This window comes from Mobula hypostoma, chromosome 2, assembly GCF_963921235.1.
Source record: "Mobula hypostoma chromosome 2, sMobHyp1.1, whole genome shotgun sequence".
NCBI classification, from domain to species: Eukaryota; Metazoa; Chordata; class Chondrichthyes; order Myliobatiformes; family Myliobatidae; genus Mobula; species Mobula hypostoma.
This window is the reverse complement of record NC_086098.1, coordinates 166,016,725-166,040,720: the sequence shown is the minus strand read 5'-3', so window position 1 is coordinate 166,040,720 and position 23,996 is coordinate 166,016,725. Positions and strand designations below refer to the sequence as shown.

The 23,996-nt window shown below is 45.1% G+C and overlaps 1 protein-coding gene across 5 annotated transcripts in view; it reads right to left on the bottom strand.

Annotated features, from left to right (window-relative positions):
• Positions 1 to 367: 367 nt before the first annotated feature.
• Positions 368 to 23,996, bottom strand: part of LOC134342642 (neurocalcin-delta-like) — a 60,786-nt gene continuing 37,157 nt past the window's right edge. For 4 of the 5 annotated variants that reach the window (XM_063041009.1, XM_063041006.1, XM_063041005.1 and 1 more), the window contains 3 exons: positions 12,724 to 13,115; positions 7,699 to 7,804; positions 368 to 5,410 (listed from right to left, as the gene is read on the bottom strand). In XM_063041009.1, coding sequence (XP_062897079.1) covers positions 5,313 to 5,410; positions 7,699 to 7,804; positions 12,724 to 13,101 — 582 coding nt within the window. In that variant the 5' untranslated portion in view covers positions 13,102 to 13,115 and the 3' untranslated portion in view covers positions 368 to 5,312. Of the gene's footprint in view, positions 5,411 to 7,698; positions 7,805 to 12,723; positions 13,116 to 23,014; positions 23,033 to 23,996 lie in introns of those variants that run through there. The other variant, XM_063041008.1, reaches the window with a different exon arrangement.

Sequence of the window (23,996 nt, the reverse complement as noted above, 5' to 3'; positions counted from 1 at the left end):
TTCTTTGCACAACTTGTTCGTTCTTTGTACATTGGAGGTCTGATGGTCCTTGAGTGGAATTTTTCGTGGATTCTATTGTGTTTCTTTGTTCTTCTACTTGCAAGAAGATGAATCTCAAGGTTGTTTATGGTTTACATACTTTGATAAGAAATGCACTTTGAACTTTGACATAGGAGCAGATTGAGTAGAACAGCCTTTGCTCCCGCCAGATTTACAAACCTGCTCTCCATTCCACATTGACAAATATAGTACTGAGCAAAAGCCTTCGGCATCCTAGCTACATATCACTGAATGTGCTCAGACTCTTGCACGGTACTGAACACCCCCAAAACAGATCAAAGGTGCTGTAGTGTTTCATGAAAAATAAATCCAAAGACACAAATGATTGGGTGAATTGTACTGCTTTAATTTTTAGTTAGATGAAGGCAAATGTAAACATTAATGTTCCCTTTTGGACCTTAAGGGGAACACTGAATCCCATCAGTTACTTGGTACCAGCCTGAGAATGGAGGAAACAGCACACACCTCATGTAAGTACTGAAAAGAATAGTTTACAAGTTAATAAGTGCTGCTCAACTTTAAACAAGCTGATTGGTACTTTTCCCTTCATAAATAAACCTGAGGTTTTATCCACAATAAATCAGAAAGACAAAGAATTCTTCAATAGAATCATCACAGAAGCACCTTTTATTCGAAGGAAAGAGTTGAACAAAGTAAGTTCAGAAACACTGGATCAGTTCTAGATGCCCCCCCCCCTCCAAAGCACATCAGATCTAGATGGGACCCCCTTCTAAAGCAGCCTTAAGACTTGCTATCAGTGTTGGATTGTGGAGATGAGTATATCATGGTACTCTGCGGCCACGTGGTTTAGGATTTGGCTAGGCGGTGTCTGGCAGCATAAACAATGACACAAGAGATTCTGCAGATTCCAGAGGTTCAGAGTAACGCACACAATGAGGAAATTAATAAGTCTATTGAGGAGAATAAACCTGATCTTGGCTTGAAACGTTGACTGTTTATTTATTAGGTGCTAAAACACCAGACTTCTTGATGGAGAGCCAGGGATTATCCAATTTTATAACCATTTTGCTTCGTTTCATATTTCGGACAACCAATAACAACTAGCTTTGACAAAGAGTAAAACAAGAGATTCTGCAGATGCTGGAAATCCAGAGCAACACACACACACACACACAGAAACAAAATGCTGGAGGAACTCAGCAGATCAGGCAGCATCTATGGAGAGGAATAAACAGTTTACGTTTCAGGCCGAGATCCTTCATCCCTGAGTTGAAATGTTAACTCTGACTACTTTCTTTGAAGTCTGCAAAGATTCTTCATGTTATCTAAAACTTTGAAAAACTTCTACAGATGTGCGGTGGAGAGTATACTGACTGATTACATCATGGCCTGGTATGGAAACACCAATGCTCTTGAATGAAAGACCACAAAATGTAGTGGATACAGCCCAGTCCATCACGGGCAAAGCCCTCCCCATCACTGCGCACATCTTCAAGGAGCGTTGTTCTAGGAAAGCTGCATTCATCGTCTAGGACTCCCACTACTCAGCCATACTCTCTTTTCACTGCTGCCACCAGGAAGAAGGTACAGAAACTTCAAGAGCCACACCATCAAATTCAGGAACAGTTGTTACCCCTCAACCATCGGTTCCTGAACCAGAGGGGTTAACTTCACTCACACCATCACTGAACTGTTCCTATAATCTATGGACTCATTTTCAGGGACTTTTCATCTCATGTTCTCAATATTTATTGATTATTATTTATTTTTTTCTTTTTGTATTTGCAGTTTGTTGTCTTTTGCACACTGGTCGGTTGTCTGTCCTGTTGGGTGTGGTCTTTCATTGATTCTATTGTGCTTCTTGTATTTACAGTGAATGTCTGCAAGACAACAAATCTCAGGGTTGTACATGGTGACATACATGTAGTTTGATAATAAATTTACTTTGAACTTTGAGTATCTTTGTTTTAGATTTCCAGCAATGGCACTTCATTAATTGACAGGACAATGGGTCTGAGACAGCTATAGATACAAAGTCATGGGACAACACTGTACTTATCGTGAATTGGAGAAGGCTGACTTTTGCATCCAGATTTCTGTTGTTATGAGGGAACACTCTGGAGGATTTGAGGGTGAAAACAGCCATCATTTCAGGCCTATTTGATGGCTCTGGGCCTTTATTCACTGGAGTTCAGAAGAATGAGCAGGGTGGGTTCCTCATTGAAACCTATCGAATATTGGAAGGGCTAGATAGAATGAACATGGGGAGGATGATTACTATAGCGGGGGAGTCTAGGACCAGTGGGTACAGCCTCAGAATAGAATGATGTCGCTTTAGAACAGAGATGAGGAATTTCAACTTTTTAATATACAGTATTTCTGTTTTTGCATGTTTAAAAAAATCTATTCAATATACGTAATTGATTTACTTGTTTATTACTTGTTAATTGTTTATTATTATTATTTTTTCTCTGCTAGATTATGTATTGCATTGAACTACTGCTGCTAAGTTAACAAATTTCACATCACGTGCCGGTGATTATAGACCTGATTCTGATTTCTTTAAGCAAGGGGGAGCGAATCTGTGGAATTCATTGCCACAGACAGCTGAAGGGCTGAAATTGAGTATATTTAAAGCAGAGGCTGATCGGTTCTTGATGTGTCAGGACGTCACAGGTTACGGGTAGAAGGCAGGAGAATGGGGTTGAGAGGAAATTGAATCAGCCATGATGGAATGGCAGAGCGAACTCGATGGGTTGACTAGCCTGTTCTGCTCTTGTGTCTTAGGGTCACACACTGGAGTCTTTATTCAGACACATTAAATGTTGGTAAACCATTGAGACTGAGATTTGGAATGGCATTTTAAATCACTTGGGGAGTTCCAGCTTCTCTTGTAATGGGGCACCTTGGTGCAGGAAGTAAATTTGTCCTTTTTAATACCACAATTGTAAATCTGTCCTTTTTAATACCACATTTGTAAATCTGTCCTTTTTAATACCACAATTACTCTGTAATGTCCCTTCCCTCACTCACTGTGTGGCTACAGATGAAATCCTGAAAGGACATTGAATATTCCACCGTGGAAAGGCATGATGGCTTCACTAGAAGTTGCCTTGGGCAATGGACATTAAAGCCAAGGCAAAGGGAGAAAAGACTACAAGTGGTCGGCGTCATTTTCTGATAGTGTTGCTTGATAATTTGGCCAGCAGCCGTAGAGGGCTTGTTGGCAATGCTGATAAATCTATGTGGATTGGAAGTTAGAACTGCCCATTTTTTTTACACAGGGAGTGGTGGGTGTGTGGGACACAACACTAGCGGTGGTGGTCAAGGCAAATACATTAGGGATATTTAATAAATTCTTAGATAGGCACATAAATGATTGAAAAGTGGAGGATTTGTGGGAGGGAAGGGTTTATTTATTTGTTTGAAATACAGTGGAGAATAGGCCCTGCTGGGCCTTCGAGCCACCCTTGACAACCCTGATTTAATCCTAACCTAATCACAGGCCAATTTACAATGACCAATTAACCGACCTAGTAGTTCTTTGGACTGCGGGAGGACATGGGCGCACCCGGAGAAAACCAACGTGTTCCAGGAGGGTGTACACAGAATGCTGGCCTGAACTGTGAACTCCGTTGCTCCGAGCTGCAATAGTGTTGCTCTAACTGCTACGTGGGTGTGGCACCCTGGATTAGATTGATTTTAGAGTAGGGTAGAAGCTCAGCACAACCTTGTGGACTGAAGGGCCTGGACTGTGCTGTAATATTCAATGACCTATGTTCCTACACGTAGTATAAGACAAGGAAGGGATATAATGGAGGCTGCATCATGTTTCTCTTGGTTTTCCAAACATCATCTGTAATCGCATGAATTGACTGGGGAGGGGGAAGCGAGACAGGAGATTGCAGGCTATTCAACCCTTCTATGTTGTTCTATAACTTGATGTGACCGGGACTAATCTGTGACTCTGTGTGTGTGCATGTGAGTAAATGTGATTGGCTATTGTTTTGTTGTATGTTGGCTGCGTGTTGTTCTGCTGAACATGTTGGATACGTTATGTTGGCTCTGGAATGTGTGGCAACTCTTGCTGGCTGTCCTCAGCCCATCCTAAGTTGTTAATCCAAATGACACATTTCGCTGTATGTTTCGATGTACATGTAATAAATAAATCTAATATAATCAAAACTGCCTTTTTCTACATCCTTTAATACATCCAGTTAACTTACCTAAAATTTAAAATCTAACAATTTCACATGGCATTTACTGCTGTTTGTAGGAGAGTTGCAAATTTCCCCCCACACTTTGCATAGAAGAGTTTCTTCATTGTTAAAAGGCCTGGCTTTACTTTTGCCCCCTAGTCCAGGGGAAATAATTCCTCACTATTGATTTAATACCTTCAAGAGGACCACAGCCTTGTCACAGGGTTTGGAGGCTTGCTTCTCAATGACCTGGAGAGCTATGTTGACTGGAGTCAGGGCGTTATGCTTTGGTTCTTGGTAGGGTCACCCATGCCAAACAGGTCAAAGGGTAGAGGCCAGACTAAGAGTAGTCCACCGGTCCTCCGGGTTCAGAGGTTCAACTCAGGGCTAACAACCCTGACTGGTTAAAAAAAAAATTGTTATGGAAACAGCAAAGAAGAATCCTTCTACATCTGTGTGTGACAGTATGGACAGACAGAAATAAAGGGCCTTCAGTGCTTCCCTAAATGCCAGTGGCACAATGGGTAGTAATAAGAATATAATGCCTTGTCTCCAAATGCCTTGAAAACTTTTTTCATTGAATCACTGAAATTCACAGTTAATGGGTTTGCTGAACTTGGAGAGGGTGAGTGGAAGAGGACGGTTGATACTTGCATCTAGAAGCAATAGAAATGGGTAAAACCTTGTCTGTGCCAGGCGCATGAGAGTAAATATTAATCCATCAATTTTTGCTCTTCACTCTTCCTTATGTCAAGTATAAACTGAAACTCTGAGCTATTAATTTAAAATAAAAAAAAATACTATTATCTACTAAAAGCTATATCCACAACGGAAAGGGGCACAAGTAAAGATGAGGCGTTTTCGCTCAGCTGGACAGCAGGGTTCCCTTATCTTGGCACATTGACTTGTGTATCATCATATACTGTAAGATGCAGATCTGTTGCATGCAGTTATCTTCATTGGAAGGTTGAAGGTTGCTCAGTTTTGACCAGGCTTTCGTTTGACTGGTCTTAGTCTGTCACACCAGCCCGCTGTGGGCTGGCACAGAAAGAAATGATGCAGAGGAACAGCATTTGCCCCCTGGACAATCCTTCAGAACTGGCCCGCCGTGCTGGGGTCACACTGCAAGAGGCGGACGATAGATGGATCTTTCTTCGCACCGTTAATGAACTCTTCTAGAGAGAGTCTTCCTGGTAAAACCAATAGAGGACAAGTAAGAATCTTCAGGAACAGAGAAAGAATAAAGGATCAACTTTATTCATCAGTCTACACCCAGTGGCTACTTTATTAGGGACACCTGTACACCTACCCGTTAATGCAAATATCTAATCAGCCAATCATATGGCAGCAACTCTATACATAAAAGCATGCAGACAGGGTCAAGAGGTTCAGTTGTTGTTCAGACCAAACATCAGAATGGGAAGAAATGTTTTCTAAATGACTTTGACTGTGGAATAATTGTTGGTGCCAGATGGGGTGATCTGAGTGACTTTGACTGTGGAATGATTGTTGGTGCCAGATGGGGTGATCTGAGTGACTTTAACTGGAATAATTGTTGGTGCCAGATAGGGTGATCTGAGTGACTTTGACCATGGAATGATTGTTGGTGCCAGATGAGGTGATCTGAGTGACTTTGACTGTGGAATGATTGTTGGTGCCAGATGGGGTGCTCTGACTGACTTTGACCGTGGAATAATTGTTGGTGCCAGACAGGTAGATGGGTGCCTGATTCTGCTCCTATATCTTATGAGGAGGTTTGAGTATCTCAGAAACTGCTGATCTCCTGGGATTTTCACTCACAACTGTCTCCAGAGTTTATAGAGAGTGTGAAAAACAAAAAAACATCTAGTTCCATGGGTGAAAATGCCTTGTTAATGAGAGAGGTCAGAGGAGAATGGTTCAAGCTGACAGGAAGGTGACAGTAACTCAAATAACCATGTGTTACAACAGTGATGAGCAGAAGAGCATCTCTGCATGTACAACACATCAAACTTTGACAGCAGCAGTAGACTGTACCAGGTTCCACTCCTGTACCTAATAAAGTGGCCACTGAACGTACATATTAGGAACTTGCCGTGGTGCGTTGGTGCGACATGCAATGAAAATCAGCAACACTCAACAATGATAAAGAATAAAAAATAAAGTTAGAAATTAAAGTACAGACATGGAACAAAATATGCATAAACACATAAATACCAGTGTGTATTTACAGAGTAAACAGCATGATATAAAGTGGTTTAAAGTGTTTACAGTGCAGTGACAGGGGTAATAGATAGAGGGTGTGGGAGTGTAGAAAGATCACATAAGTACATCAGAGCATAAGAAATTGTGACCTGAATATGATTTTCATGAGGGTGTCAAGGGGGGTCAGCTATGATCTTTCTGAATGGTGGAGGGGTCTACACTTATTTCTTGTGTTTCTGCTTACCTTGTGAACCTGCTTATCTTTTTAATCAGGTCATGACCGACCCTACATCTCAACTTCACTTTCCTGCCCAATCCCACTTCCCTCGATTCTGATAGATTTCTACAATCTATTGATCTCACTGTGAAGAAACCCATAATCTGAGTTTTCGCGGTTCTCAGGAGAGAGGCCCGATGTCTGCGAGTCTGGGCCAGGGACTGGGAGGCTGGAGGCCTGCAGGTGGCCTGTGCAGGGATTGAGGTCTGTCTGTGTGGGTGCGGGGAAGCAAAGGGTTGTTGACTCTGTTCTTCTGCTGAATATGGTGGCAGGCAATGTTGGTACCAGAATGTCACTTGTGGGCTCCTTGGGAGTGTTGGTTGTTAACACAAATGACACATTTCACTGTATGTTCTGATGTGTATGCAATAAATAAATCTGAATCTAGAGTCTTGGAAAAGCCTGCCACTGGCATTTTTAAATTTCATCCCGTCACCTTAAACCTACGCTCCCTTTAGTCCTACACCCCCATGTCCTGGATAAAAGACTGTCTATCCTCTTTACTGCATACCTGCGGTCTAGCTTTTTGTATTCATGCAAATCTTTCAGAAAATACATTTGGTTCCGTGAGTTTAGTCCACCAATCAATCATTTCCTGGTTTATCTGACTTTAGATGTTTGGAGGGAAAGATAGGGAGTTGTCATAGGTAGAGGTGTGGACTGTGCTGCCAGAGGTGGTGGTAGAGGCAGATACATTAGGGACCATTTAAGAGACTCTTGGATAGAAGGATGATAGAAAAATGGAGCACTATGTGGGAAGGAAGAGTTAGCTTGATCTTAGAGTAGGTAAAAAGGTTGGCACAACATTGTGGGCTGCACTGTGCTGTAGTGAACTATGTTCTATCAGAAACTGGAGTAATATTTGTATACAGAAACAACTGAGGGACTGCATGGACAGTCCAGGTTAAGGAGAGTAATTGGAAGACTCCCTCCAAGAGCTAGCACATGGGTGACGGGCCGAGTGCCTTCTTTCTGCACAAGTCTCCGCACAAGCCACCACAAGATGGCTGCACTTACCGTCTGCATTGGTATCCATCTGTCGGAAGATCTTCTCTGTTCTTTTCTCTGGCGTAGCTTCATCATCTGACAACTTCATCACCGAAGACACCATCTTGTAGATTGCCTGTCGGTATGCAGGGTCTCTGGGTTACAGATATGGATCTGACTGGTGAGGCACAGCCTCTCACTCAAACTACCCACAGCGGTTTGGTTAGAAACAGGTTCCACTCCTGACATTGGAGTCTCCAGCCAGAGTTTTAGATCAGTCCCTCCTGATCCCTGATCATACTATCCTCTGATACTGTATCTCATTACCTGTCTTCTGCAGTATTTATTTACTTATTTTGTAACTTACAGTAATTGTTATTCCCTGCACCGTACTGCCACCATGTAACAAGGTATGGTAGTGTAATGTTTAACATAACACTATTACAGCACCATTGGTTCCAAGATTGTCAAGCTGAGGAGTGTTAGTGGGGACAAGCTCCCACTACCTAAAAGTGCTCCTCGTGGCATGTGCCACAAATAGCCTCTGACAACCAAGTCCAACTCCTGGCCTTCTCGTGAGGCTTAGCCCCTAAGCCCGGTGGAACTGTTTCTACTGACAGGAGAAGGGGCGGAGGCGGGTCCTGGAGCCTTAAAACCAGTGCTTTGTGTAGATCAAGGGTCGGCAGCCTTTTTGCCTCTGTGGGCCGGATCATGTAGTAATGAGCAGACGGTGGGCCAGATAAATGCCATAAAAAACTTGAAATATGGTAATTATCCATTTAAATACATCTAGTTATGTTTTGCCTCAAATTAATGAATAACACATGCTAGAAAATCATTTGTGCTTAACCAAGGATGCCAATTAGTAATCAAAGGACTCAGTTTAGTTGTAATTTATTTAAATCAAGGCATCTTTTGAATCTATTAAAAGGACACAAAGAATCTTTAAACGTAAAATGTATGAACATGATGCACTGAATGGTGGTAAATTAAGTATAATAAAAAAGTAAATTTTAATGCTCTGGTTAGGCCACACTTGGAGTACTGTGTTCAGTTCTGGTCGCCTCACTATAGGAAGGATGTGGAAGCATTGGAAAGGGTACAGAGGAGATCTACCAGGATGCTGCCTGGTTTAGAGAGTATGCATTATGATCAGAGATTAAGGGAGCTAGGGCTTTACTCTTTGGAGAGAAGGAGGATGAGAGGAGACATGACAGAGGTGTACAAAATATTAGGAGGAATAGATAGAGTGGATAGCCAGCGCCTCTTCCCCAGGGCACCACTGCTCAGTACAAGAGGACATGGCTTTAAGATAAGGGGTGGGAAGTTCAAGGGGGATATTAGAGGAAGGTTTTTCACTCAGAGAGTGGTTGGTGCGTGGAATGCACTGCCTGAGTCAGTGGTGGAGGCAGATACCCTAGTGAAGTTTAGGAGACGACTAGACAGGTATATGGAGGAACTTTAGGTGGGGGTTATATGGGAGGCAGGGTTTGAGGGTCGGCACAACATTGTGGTCTGAAGGGCCTGTACTGTGCTGTACTATTCTATGTTCTAATGCAAACAGTGGATAAATCAATGTGAAACTTGATGCTGTTTGTTGCTTGAAAGCTTCTCAATATTGGGTGTCAGACTTGTTGATGCCAAGAGCAAGGCATTATCCAGATGGGCATCAGCCAGTCTTGTTCTCAAATGGTTCTTGGTGTGCTTCAGTTTTGAAAATAATTGCTCACACAGATAAGTGCTGCCAAACAATGATGCCATCTTTTTTGCATGGTCCACTAAGTTAGGATACTTCCCACTTGGATGAATATATTTTCCATAGAAGTCAAGCACTAACACATCTTCAGAATGAAATTTCGATCTCAATATGTCGTCACACTGCATCTCAATCAATTCCATTTGAAAAATTTTTGATGCAGTGTCCACTTCCACATCAAACGGAGTAGCAAACAACTTGAACTCATTTGCACGTAAGCGAAAAATCAGCAAAACGAGATGAAAACTCTTTTCTCAATTCTTGGACCATATTCACAAAAATGCCTGGATCTTGTGCTTTACTTTTTTGAAAAGTGGGAAAATGTGCAGTTTCCTTTTTGAAGCTGGTATTCCCATAACTGCAGCTTCTTTCAAAGGTCACAATATGACCATACATCTCATGTATCAGCTGATTTTTTTCCTTGAAGTTGTAAATTCAAGTTACTTAAATGAGATGTAATGTCCACAAGAAATGCCAAGGTTGCAAGCCAATCAGGATCACGAAAATGTGAAGCATCCTCATTTTTGCTTTCAAGGAATATTGCCACCTCTTCATGCAATGCAAATACTCTTTCCAGCATTGACCCTCGGCTAAACCAGCGTACATTCCAGATATAAGCCAGGTCCCCATATTCTGCCTCCGTATCCAACAAAAACTGCTGAAACTGGCGATGATTCAATCCATGAGATAGGATCAGATTCACTGCCTTCACAACGATGTCCATAACATCCTTTAATTTCAAAGACTTGGACCATAATGCCTCTTGATGGATAATGCAATGAATTTTAACCAGTTTCTGTGATTTCAAGGTTTTCCACTTGTCCTTGCAGCAATGCGATGATGCCTTTTTTCTGTCCCACCATTGCTGGTGCCCCATCAGTTGTGATGCCAATTAGCTTTGACATATTAAGGTCCATTTCTGACATCTGGATGTTCAGCGTGGATTTCTTGTTAAAACATAATGACGCTGTTTCTGTTTACAAATTTGAACAATCCCATTTGAAAATCCGCGCGTGCACGGAGAGTATCTAATACGTATTAACAAGGTAGTCTGCCTTCCCGTCATTCGTATATACCAGTGTTTGGTTTGGAACAAAACGGAACCTGGGGCCGGTGTAACAAGATGCCATGCATGTCCATCAGTGTGGTCTTGTGAAAGACTCAGAATAAGGAAAAATTGCTCCTGGGCCGGATAAGCATAGTATCCCAATATTTGCTCGTGGGATGGTCAAAATACCTTCACAGGCCAGATCTGGCCCGCGGGTCGTAGGTTGCCAACCCTGGGGTAGATGGAGCTTGTCAGTCTGGGTAGGCAGTCCATCGAAGAGAGAGAAAATGCTGATTTCAAACCTCAGCTGCCTTGCGGCCATACCCACTCATGGGAAAGGCTTCGGGAGTAAACCCTGAGGACAAATCCGGAGCTGGAGTCCCTAAGGCAGTCCGACGTTGCCTTCAACCTCGTTCTGGCAACTCCTGCGATGACACTTGTGCCAAGCTGTATCAGCCCCTGCCCTTCCCTTGGACAACATCGGTGCCATGGAGAGGGGAGACTTGCTGCATGGGCAACTGCCAGTCTTCCATACAACCTTGCCCAGGCCTGCGCCCTGGAGAGGACACTCTAGCGTCGCCTCACCGCGACGGCGCAGAGACTTTCCAGGCGCAGATCCACAGCCTCGTGAGACTAACGGATGCCACCAGTACAGCACCAATGATCCGGGTTCATTTCCCACTGCTGTCTGTAAGGAGTTAGTACATTCTCCCCATGTCCACGTGGGTTTCATCTGGGTGCTCTCGTTTCCTCCCACATTCCAAAACCGTACAGGTCAGTGGGTTAATTGTTCACACGGGTGGAATTGGGCAGCGAGGGCTCGTTAGGCCAGAAAGACCTGGTACTGTGCTCTATCTTCAAATAAATAACTAATTTCACAACATATGTCGGTGCTAATAAACGCAACTCTGATTGGAGAGCCCAAACTTAAATACTCTTGATTGAAATCAGTGAAGGCCCAGGGACTTATAGAACAGTTCCACAGAGCCATACCTTCTCCTCAAGGAGCTCCCGCTGTCCCAAACGAGGGACAGATCAGGGCTAGGGTGATGTATGTGCAGCCACCCTCCACCGGGAACTTCTTGAAAGTATAATTTTATTGAAATAAACTTCAATGTACCTGGAATTAAAGATAATAGGGGGATGTCAGAGGTAGTTCTTTAAACAGAGTGGTGAAACATGCCGCCAGGGCTGGTGGTTGAGGAAGGTACATTAGGGGCATTTAAGAAACTCTTAAGTAGACACAGATGGAAAAATGGAGGGACCTACAAGAGGACACAACCTTGTCGTGGTTTGGAGGTCTGTGTGCCTCAATGACTCGGAGAACCATGTTGGCTCTTGGTAGAGTCACCCATGCCAAACAGGTCAAAGGGTAGGAGCCAAATGAAGAGTCATTCACCGGTCCTCCCAGTTTGGGAGTTCAGCTCAGGGCGTAATCAAAGAGCCCTACGCACCCACACATTCTCTCTCCTCCCCTCTCCCATTAGGCAGAAGATATAGAAGTCTGAAAACATGTAACATCAAGCTCAGGGACTGCTTCTACCCCGCTGTTATAAGACAATCAAATGGTCCTCTAGTATAGAGGTTCTCAACCTGAGGTACATGGACCTCTCAGTTAATGGTAGGGGTCCATGGCATAAAAAAGTTAGGCAACCCCTCCTCTAGTATGATAAAATGGACATGACCTCACAATCTATCTCAGTATGGCCTTGCACCTCATTGTTCACCTCCACTCCACTTTCTCTGTAACTGCAACACTTTATTCTGCATTCTGTTATTGTTGTCCCTTGCTCTGCCTCAACGTGATGAAATGATCAGTATGGACAGAATGCAAGACAAAGTCTTTTCACTGTGCCTCAGTACATGTGCCAATAATAAGCCAATTTACCACCCAGTCCATTGTTCCTAAGGACTGGGTCATCCATTGGTCCCAATCCCTCTTCTCTTTCCCCTCAGAGCCCAATTTCATTTGATGTTGGATTTTCCTCCCCTGCCCCTCCCCCTCCCCCTCCCAGCACAGCATCTACAATAGCAGAGGCAACGACCAGATACTCATCACCCCTCTGGCTCACAGTGGTCTAACTGCCACCTGGAACCAGCCCTTCAGAGGTACAGCCAACGCAAGCAGTGGCCTGCCTCCTCCTCAGACTGGACTGGGAGAAAATTGGGAATTCACGCAAACTATTCCGAAAGGACGCAGCACAGCAAAAAAAGGCTCCAGACGACAAGTTTGGGGGAATTCAAAGCATACCTGAACGATTTCCAGCATTTCTGCCTTGCTGATGTAGCCATTCCCATCGACATCGTACATGTTAAAGGCCCACTTCAGCTTCTGCTCCAGACCTCCTCGGGAGGTGACGCTCAGCGCAATGATGAACTCGCGGAAGTCTATCGTGCCGTCCCCATTGGCATCGAAGGTACGGAAGACGTGCTCTGCAAACCGCGAGGCATCACCATAAGGGAAGAAGTTGCCGTAAAGTTTCTTGAACTCGTCTATGGTCAGGTAGCCACTGGGGCAATCCTTCACAAACCCCTTGTACCATTCCTGGATCTCGTTCTCTGTGAACTCTGTGTTCTCCCGCAAGTCCTGCAGCACCTCAGGACGCAGTTTGCTGTTGTGTTTCCCCATCTTTGTCTTGTCTCCTGACAGATACGAAGAGAGAAAGAATAATAGTGAGAAGGAAAGAATAGGGGTGGCATTTGAGCAAAGCACAGTGACCAGGGTTCAATTCCCACCGCTGTCCAAAAGGTGTTTACACTGGGGTACACGACAAGATCGCTAATTAACCCTTCCTCATTGCTCAAAACCCAGTCCAGAATAGCCTGCTCTCTAGTTGGTTCCTCGACATGTTGGTTCAAAAAACCATCCCGCATACATTCGGAGTACCCCGGTGGCTGTGCCCCTTAACAACAGGTACTCCTGTTTGAGTACTGTTGGGGGGGACAGCTTACCCGGGGGAAGCAACAGTGGCCGTGCCTCCGGCACAGAGTCTGGCCCTGTAGCTCAGAAGGGTAGGGCAAGGAAGAGGAGGGCAGTTGTGATAGGGGACTCGATAGTAAGGGGGTCAGATAGGCGATTCTGTGGACGCAGTCCAGAGACCCGGATGGTAGTTTGCCTCCCTGGTGCCAGGGTCCGGGATATTTCTGATCGTGTCCAAGATATCCTGAAGTGGGAGGGTGAGGAGCCAGAGGTCGTGGTACATATAGGTACCAATGACATAGGTAGGAAAAGGGATGAGGTCCTGAAAGGAGAATATAGGGAGCTAGGAAGGGAGTTGAGAAAAAGGACCGCAAAGGTAGTAATCTCGGGATTACTGCCTGTGCCACGCAACAGTGAGAGTAGGAATGCGATGAGGTGGAGGATAAATGCGTGGCTGAGGGATTGGAGCAGGGGGCAGGGATTCAAGTTTTCGGATCATTGGGACCTCTTTTGGCACAGGCGTGACCTGTACAAAAAGGACGGGTTACACTTGAATCCTAGGGGGACCAATATCCTGGCAGGGAGATTAGCGGGGGCTACTGAGGTGACTTTAAACTAGAATGGTTGGGGGGTGGGAATCAAATTAAAGAGGCTAGGCGTGAGGAGGTTAGTTCACAACAGGGGGATGGGACCTCTGGCTCCTCACCCTCCCACTTCAGGATATCTTGGACACGATCAGAAATATCCCGGACCCTGGCACCAGGGAGATAGAGGGGTGTAAAGTGAGGGTAGAAGCAAAAAGTACAAAGGAGAAAAATAAGAGTGGCAGGCCGACAAATCCAGGGCAAGCATTAAAAAGGGCCACTTTTCAACATAATTGTATAAGGGCTAAGAGAGTTGTAAAAGAGTGCCTGAAGGCTTTATGTGTCAATGCAAGGAGCATTCGTAATAAGGTGAATGAATTGAAAGTGCAGATTGTTATTAATGATTATGATATAGTTGGGATCACAGAGACATGGCTCCAGGGTGACCAGGGATGGGAACTCAACGTTCAGGGATATTCAATATTCAGGAGGGATAGACATGAAGGAAGGGGAGGTGGGGTGGCGTTGCTGGTTAAAGAAGAGATTAACGCAATAGAAAGGAAGGACATAAGCCGGGAAGATGTGGAATCGATATGGGTAGAGCTGCGTAACACTAAGGGGCAGAAGACGCTGGTGGGAGTTGTGTACAGGCCACCTAACAGTAGTAGTGAGGTCGGAGATGGTATTAAACAGGAAATTAGAAATGTGTGCAATAAAGGAACAGCAGTTACAATGGGTGACTTCAATCTACATGTAGATTGGGTGAACCAAATTGGTAAAGGTGCTGAGGAAGAGGATTTCTTGGAATGTATGCGGGATGGTTTTTTGAACCAACATGTCGAGGAACCAACTAGAGAGCAGGCTATTCTGGACTGGGCTTTGAGCAATGAGGAAGGGTCAATTAGCAATCTTGTCGTGAGAGGCCCCTTGGGTAAGAGTGACCATAATATAGTGGAATTCTTCATTAATATGGAGAGTGACATAGTTAATTCAGAAACAAAGGTTCTGAACTTAAAGAGGGGTAACTTTGAAGGTATGAGACGTGAATTAGCTAAGATAGACTGGCAAATGACACTTCAAGGATTGACGGTGGATATGCAATGGCAAGCATTTAAAGGTTGCATGGATGAACTACAACAATTGTTCATCCCAGTTTGGCAAAAGAATAAATCAAGGAAGGTAGTGCACCCGTGGCTGACAAGAAAAATTAGGGATAGTATCAATTCCAAAGAAGTAGCATACAAATTAGCCAGAGAAAGTGGCTCACCTGAGGACTGGGAGAAATTCAGAGTTCAGCAGAGGAGGACAAAGGGCTTAATTAGGAAGGGGAAAAAAGATTATGAGAGAAAACTGGCGGGGAACATAAAAACGGACTGTAAAAGCTTTTATAGATATGTAAAAAGGAAAAGACTGGTAAAGACAAATGTAGGTCCCCTGCAGACAGAAACAGGTGAATTGATTATGGGGAGCAAGGACATGGCAGACCAATTGAATAATTACTTTGGTTCTGTCTTCACTAAGGAGGACATAAATAATCTTCCAGAAATAGTAAGGGACAGAGGGTCCAGTGAGATGGAGGAACTGAGTGAAATACATGTTAGTAGGGAAGTGGTGTTAGGTAAATTGAAGGGATTGAAGGCAGATAAATCCCCAGGGCCAGATGGTCTGCATCCTAGAGTGCTTAAGGAAGTAGCCCAAGAAATAGTGGATGCATTAGTGATAATTTTTCAAAACTCATTAGATTCTGGACTAGTTCCTGAGGATTGGAGGGTGGCTAATGTAACCCCACTTTTTAAAAAAGGAGGGAGAGAGAAACTGGGGAATTATAGACCGGTTAGCCTAACGTCGGTGGTGGGGAAACTGCTGGAGTCAGTTATCAAGGATGTGATAACAGCACATTTGGAAAGCGGTGAAATCATCGGACAAAGTCAGCATGGATTTGTGAAAGGAAAATCATGTCTGACGGATCTCATAGAATTTTTTGAGGATGTAACTAGTAGAGTGGATGGGGAGAACCAGTGGATGTGGTATATTTGGATTTTCAAAAGGCTTTTGACAAGGTCCCACACAGGAGATTAGTGTGCAAACTTAAAGCACACGGTATTGGGGGTAAGGTATTGGTGTGGGTGGAGAATTGGTTAGCAGACAGGAAGCAAAGAGTGGGAATAAACGGGACCTTTTCAGAATGGCAGGCGGTGACTAGTGGGGTACCGCAAGGCTCAGTGCTGGGACCCCAGTTGTTTACAATATATATTAATGACTTGGATGAGGGAATTAAATGCAGCATCTCCAAGTTTGCGGATGACACGAAGCTGGGTGGCAGTGTTAGCAGTGAGGAGGATGCTAAGAGGATGCAGGGTGACTTGGATAGGTTGGGTGAGTGGGCAAACTCATGGCAGATGCAATTTAATGTGGATAAATGTGAAGTTATCCACTTTGGTGGCAAAAATAGGAAAACAGATTATTATCTGAATGGTGGCCGATTAGGAAAAGGGGAGGTGCAACGAGACCTGGGTGTCATTATACACCAGTCATTGAAAGTGGGCATGCAGGTACAGCAGGCGGTGAAAAAGGCGAATGGTATGCTGGCATTTATAGCGAGAGGATTCGAGTACAGGAGCAGGGAGGTACTACTGCAGTTGTACAAGGCCTTGGTGAGACCACACCTGGAGTATTGTGTGCAGTTTTGGTCCCCTAATCTGAGGAAAGACAACTTTGCCATAGAGGGAGTACAAGGAAGGTTCACCAGATTGATTCTTGGGATGGCAGGACTTTCATATGAAGAAAGACTGGATGAATTGGGCTTGTACTCGTTGGAATTTAGAAGATTGAGGGGGGATCTGATTGAAACGTATAAGATCCTAAAGGGATTGGACAGGCTAGATGCAGGAAGATTGTTCCCGATGTTGGGGAAGTCCAGAACGAGGGGTCACAGTTTGAGGATAGAGGGGAAGCCTTTTAGGACCGAGATTAGGAAAAACTTCTTCACACAGAGAGTGGTGAATCTGTGGAATTCTCTGCCACAGGAAACTGTTGAGGCCAGTTCATTGGCTATGTTTAAGAGGGAGTTAGATATGGCCCTTGTGGCTACAGGGGTCAGGGGGTATGGAGGGAAGGCTGGGGCGGGGTTCTGAGTTAGATGATCAGCCATCATCATAATAAATGGCGGTGCAGGCTCGAAGGGCCGAATGGCCTACTCCTGCACCTATTTTCTATCTTTCTATTCTCCCCGTAGCTGCGCAAGTTTCCTCTGGGTGAACACAAAACAGTACAGCACAGTACAGGCCCTTCGGCCCACAATGTTGTACCAACCTTTCAACCCACTCCAAGATCAATCCAATCCTTCCTTCCTACATCACCCTCCTTTTCTCTATTGTCCATGTGCTTATCTAAATGTTTCTTAAATGTTCCTAATGTATCTGCCTCTACTACCACCCCTGGGAAGGCGTTTCACACATTCACCACTCTCTGTGTGAAAACCTACCTCTGACATTTCCCCCCTATACTTTCCTCCAATCACCTCAAAATTGGGCCCCATGGAACCAGCCATTTTCACCTGGGGAAGTCTCTGGCTGTCTACTCTATCTATCTGTGACCATGTGGGTTTTCTCTGGTGCTCCGGATTCCACCCACCCTCCAGAGATGTACGTGGCAACACTTGCAGGCTGCCCCCTCCCCCCAGTACAATCTTTGGACTGTGTTTGTTCATACAAAAGATACATTTCAATGTACATATGATAAACACAGCTGATCTTTAAGATAATCCTTAAATCTTGCGAGTTTGTACATCCTCCCTGTGAGCACATGGGTTTCACACGCATGCTCCGGCTTGAATATAGGGGGCAGTTGACGGAAATGGGCGGGGGAAAGAAAAACCTGGAAGTGTGGTGATTAGGGAGTGGTGCCAACTTGACAACCTCTCTCTGTTACTAACAAGACAGTTACAGGCAATGGATCTGTATAGACATCAACTTCACCAGCTGGTAACCCTTACATAATCAATTATTTTATTTGATATCTCAGAACCCCCCCCTCAGTACATGTGCCAAATTGTGTAATCTACTTGCCGTACCAGAATCTGACCTCACAAAGTGCATTCCCTCACACTCCACCTGCCACCGCTGCCCCAGTTTCCGCAGCCTGCATTAAGTCCTTTGTAATCCATGATTCCATTGGTTTCATCTCACCTCCATACTTACCAAACGCATCACATATATTCTCATGCAGGCCAGTTCAGTTACTTTTAAATAGTTCCAAAACATGCCTAATTTGTTTCGGTTCTCTATGACTCTAAATTCCCAAAGCATTCGATCCAAACAGAGAAGTAATTGACTCGGTGTGTAACTCTGTCCAGACAAGTACTAAACTGGCAGATGTAGATAGTTGCAGCAATCTGCTCCCTCCTTTACCAGAGCTTACTCACCATTGAATTATTAGAGAAAAGAACTGGGACACACCCATACCCAGAGGAGAATAACTGGGGGGGGGGGGTTCTGAGATATCAAATAAAATAATTGATTATGTAAGGGTTACCAGCTGGTGAAGTTGATGTCTATACAGATCCATTGCCTGTAACTGTCTTGTTAGTAACAGAGAGAGGTTGTCAAGTTGGCACCACTCCCTAATCACCACACTTTCAGTTTTTTCTTTCCCCCGCCCATTTCCGTCAACTGCCCCCTATATTCAAGCCGGAGCATGCATGTGAAACCCATGTGCTCACAGGGAGGATGTACAAACTCCCAGCAGACAGCGGCAGAATTGAAACTGGACCAGAGATCATGCAAACCCCGATCGGTAATTGTACAAACCCTGACTGGAGAACGTACAAACACCAATCGGAAATTTTACAAACCCCGATCGGAGAATGTACAAACCCCGATCGGGGAAGGTACAAACTCCTTGGCAGGACTGAACACTGAATGGTGATTGCCGACTAACTGATACGCTACCTCGTAGGGTTGTGTTCCTAGAAAACTGTCCACAACACAATTTCCTGTAACATGAAAATTGACAAATTTTATTGGGTTTTTTTGCATTTTTGTGTTTATTTGGTTATTTATTTTTCTCTCACTTAAATTCCTTGAGCAAGTTTTTGTTTTGGAACATAGACATCACAGCACAGTTACAGGTCCTTCGGTCCATTTTGTGCCAACTTTTTAACCTACTGTCAGATCAGTCTAACTAGCCTCCATTTTGCAATCATCCATAGGCCTGTCTAAGTGTTTCTTAAATGTCCCTGATGTATCTGCCTCTCTCACCGCCCTGCAGGGCGTTTCACCGATGCAACACTCTGTGCAGAAAAAGATACCTCTGACATACCCCCAATGTTTTCCTCCAATCACCTTTAAATTATAACATCTCATATTAGCCATTTGCACTCTGGGAAAAAGTCTCTGCTGTTCATCGATCTGTGACTTATCATCTTGTACACCTCCATCAAGTCAGCAAATCGTCCTGCACCTCTATGTTCTTGGTAGTGCATTTTGTAATGGTGAAGTTCTGTTACCCCTAAACATGGGGTTCACTATATTTAGAACTCACTCAAGCCCAAGGGCACATTTGAAGTATCCAGAGACAGACCATACGGTCGCTCAGTCCCACAGGACAGCTCTCCTGTGGTTCCCCGCTGACACATAATCATTTACAACGCTGAAGTATTATCTGATTAATGTGACTGGGGAGCAGAGTGGCCTAACGCTCAGCATTGTGACCTCACATCATCAGCAACCGTGCTTAGTCCTGTCCACTGGCGCTCTCTGTGTGGAGTTTGCAGGGCTGCTCTTTGTAGGAATGAATGTGTGTGGGTACATTGGACTTCAGAATTCATAATAGGGGCTTGTTGGTATGGTACATGGGGCCCAGATTCATTAATTTATCACAAGTACATCAAGATGTCCAGTGAAACGCAACATTACACCAACAACCAACACAACCTTGGGGAACTGGGGGCAGCAGGTGTCGTCACACATTCCCGTACCAACAGAGCTTGTCCACAGTGCTTGGCAGAACAACACAGAACACAACAGCAGCAAAACAAGCCCCTTTCCTCCCTCCCACCCACCCATGCACAAACGCAGGCAGGCCTCCAGACCCAGCACAGGCCCCCAGACCCAGGACAGGCCTCCAGACCCAGTTCAGGTCCTCTCCAGTGGACTCACAGAGTCCGTTAAATTGGGGCTTCACAGACATCCCACCTCTCCCGGAAGTTCCGGGAGTCTCCCGCATATTAATAGTGGCTCCCTGATGCCTGCAAGTTATATACAATATCACGGAAATCTATTTTTTTGAGCCGAGCGAGAGAAAGCAAGAGAGAGCGCGAGAGTGACCACGAGAGACAGCGAGAGTGCGTGAGCGAGAGAGCGAGAAAGCAAGTGAGAGCGCTTGAGAGCGCGCGAGTGAGAGTGCGCGAGCGAGAGCGCGCCATGGCAGAGTGTTCCAAAAAAAATATAAAATATAAAATAAAATAAACAAACTGCTAGCAGGAGGACTTTCTTAGCAGTTAACATAACAAAGAAGCCATTTTAATTAGTCTACTCAGTAACATAAAAGAAGAAACCCCTTACATATGAAATACACAACAGTTGGAGGGGCGACAGGACTCCCTTGGTTCCTGTTGGGGAAGGAGTTTCAGAGTTTAGACCCATTGAACAAGAAGGAATGACAATATATTTCCAAGCCAGGCTGGTGTGTGAGGTGGAGAGAAATCTGTGGGTGGAGGCATTCCCCTGCATCTGCTTCCCTTGAACACAGGTTCAGGAGATGCTGTCAGGGCTGCTTAGCTGTCTAATTTTATAGATTGTGCACACTACAGTCCCCGTACACCAGTGGTGGAGGGAGGTGGTCCATCAGACAAACAGCCTGCTGTGTCCTGGATGGTGTCGAGTTTTGTGAGTGTGGTTGGCCCTGGTCTCACCCAGGCCAGTGAAGAGTGTTCAGTGAAGAGTGAACACAGCACAATACTGGCCTTGCTGTATAGATGCTGGGAAGGTTTCTGCAATGTCAGGGATGAATTGCTCATACAGCACCCCCTCCCCCTCCTGCTCCGTACTGGGTGACTGCAGATCAGGAGCTTGGCAGTGAGGTGCAGCCAGAACGTGAGGATCATGTTCAGGTACTCAAACGGGCGGGGGTGTGGGGGGCAACCTCTCACTCTCTCCATACACGTGCTACGCTGGTCTCCTCCCGGCGGCCGCGCAGTCCGTAAACCAACTTAAGAATCAGTGGCACAGTACTGCCATGTCACCCCAGGACCCCAAGGGAAAGGGGGACGACTCCCAATAACTCCACATACAATAACATTGGAAATATCTACTCTGATATTTGCATGGACTTTTACCCTTAGTTGGTGGGTTGTAAGGCACAGTCACTGCCCAATCCCGCATCATCCTTGTTACATCCAGGACCATGTAGGGTTTTGTCCCTAAGTACCGAGGATTCCTTGCCTTCACAGATGCCGCTCGACCTGCTGATCACTTGTTGCTCTGTCTGCTGTCATTTGTGCCTCCATTACAACCTGACGAGGTGTCTCAGCCCAAAACATTGACTGTTCATTCCTCTCTGTAGACGCTGCCCAACCTGCCAAGTTCCTCCAGCATTTTGTGTGAGTGCTTTGCTCAAGGTTTCTAGCATCTGCAGAATCTCACGTGTTCTCCATTACAACCAGCTGGTTTGCTTGATCACTTTTATTTACCTTTGGGATCTGTGCAAGACCTGCCTCTCTGGCCCCACCCTACTGCAGAGATACTGAAATCAGCAACAGTGAACAAAGATCAGCAAACATCTGGATGGACCAGCTACACCAGAACCTCGGCCACCTCTTCAGAGTGACAAAGACCAAACTTGTGTGATTAGCCCGAGGCCCAAGCTGCAGGTTTTCCTTCCTCAGGGATCTGATGGCTTCTCAATTACAGCCCCGGGGTGGAGGAGTCCATATTCACTGGGATTAGACCAGGTCCACACTAGTTCACTTGAGGCTGAAAGACGTGATTGAAATGTTTCTACCAGTATGACACATCCCTGAGTTATGAAGCCAGACATCCCACCCTGCAAAAACTCATTTCAGGGAGGTAGCACCATCAATTTGCGGGAGACTGCCAGGAGAGGTGGGATGTCTGCAATAGAGTAGCTCCTTAGCAGCTGGCCAGCTAGTTTAAATAACGTTAGCTATGCTAATGAACGAATGACACCTTTTACAGTCCTAACCCACCATGGGCAATAGAAAAGTCACTGTTGTAAACAGTGCAGTGAGCAACACTGTCAATATTTTGACCCCTATTGGGCAGGGGTACACTTTAGTGTAGTCTGGGGTGACGTACATTTTATGTTATTGATAAGAGAGTGAACGAACCAATTTGGATAGATGTTATTCTTTCTGGTGTGTCTGTAAGTTATTGTGATGCGCGGGTTTTTGGGCAGAAGGCGCGATGGAGAGCGAGGGAATGGACAAGGTGCTGTGAGCTGGCTAATGGGGTCGGACCCCGAGCAGGAGTCCGAGGTCCAGGGTCTTCGGCGAGGAGAGGAGGTGGAGACCGACTCGTGTGGAGCGTCTGGTCGACCACCGTGGTTGGTCCCAGGTGGCGGGTCGAGGTGGTCAGAAGGGATTGAATGGTGAAGAGAGAATGGTTAATCATTACTAGAGCTCCAACTGTTTGTGTACGAAGAGATTGAACTTCGATAAGTGTGGCGCCTTTTATTTCCTTTCATATTTTATCTCTATTAATGATCTAGTTCCAGTAAACTGTAATTCATTTAATCGTATCTGGTGTATTGTCTGTTATTTGGCGGGGTGGGGTACATCACACAGCATCCACACAAACTTATTTACCCAGATTGGCGGGGCCGAGGGCTATTTCCCAAGACGACAGCGAGTCGAGTGACCCTGAGGCCTTCCGGGGGGCTACACATATATCAGTAATATTTGGGTAATATTGTACATACATTGTTAGATGAAGCATTTTTTGTTTGTTTAAATACTTCATTACGAGTTATATGTACACGCGAATGGCATACGTCATCACAATACCACATCGAGCATGCACCTTTTGAGATGCCAACACACGCAGGAGAAAGGTGTCCAGAACTACACGCACAAAATTCTGGATGAACTCAGCATCTGTGGAAACAAACAGTCAATGTTTCGGGACAAGACCCCTCTTCCGGTGGCCAGAGCTGTCAGAACCATTTCCTGCAGTCTCAGAGTCAATTCCTACCACAGCCTCAGGCCCCAGGACCTGAGATTGTTTCACAGACACAAATCTCACCTTTAATGACATATGTTGCTTAAAGTAAAAACAAAGTTAGACTTGCATTATGGACTGCCACTCCATTGGTTTTATGTTTTGAACATGACATTAATCTTCTCAAGGGAGATGAGGGACAGCTAATAACCAACTGGGAGATGTTCAGAGCCAGAAAATGAAACAACAAAACACTTAGAAAAAAGCACAAAGAAATATGAAAGATCTAATACATTGCTTCCATTACACAACATCACAGTCCTGAGTGCCAAAGCTGAATGTTCAAGACAGCTCCCTAAACACTCCCCCCTCTCAAATCACTCTCCCCAAACACTCAACCCACTCTTTCTCATCCCAATCACTCCCCCAGTCTCTCCCTCCCCAATCACTCCCCCAATATTTCTACCCCAATCACCCCTTCCCAGTTTCTCTCTCCCCAATCATTTTCCCTTCGCAATCTCTCTCTCCTCAATCACTCCTGTCCTTCCTGAATCACTCTCTTTTCTCTCTAATCAATACTCTCCCCAATCACTGCCCCTAGCCTCTCTCCCCAATCTCTTCCCTCCCCGGCTTTTCTCTCCTCAATCACCCCAGACTCTCCTTCCCCAATCACTCCCTGTTCTCTCTCACCAATTACTCTTCCCTAATCACTAGTCACTAAGTTCCTTCCTATCTTCCCACCCCACCTCCTCCAATTACGCCCTCCCTCTTTGTCTCAGTCCCACACCTGAGGGCCTTTTATCTTTTCTTCAATGCTTCTGAGGTCTCCGTTGAAAGCATGCCC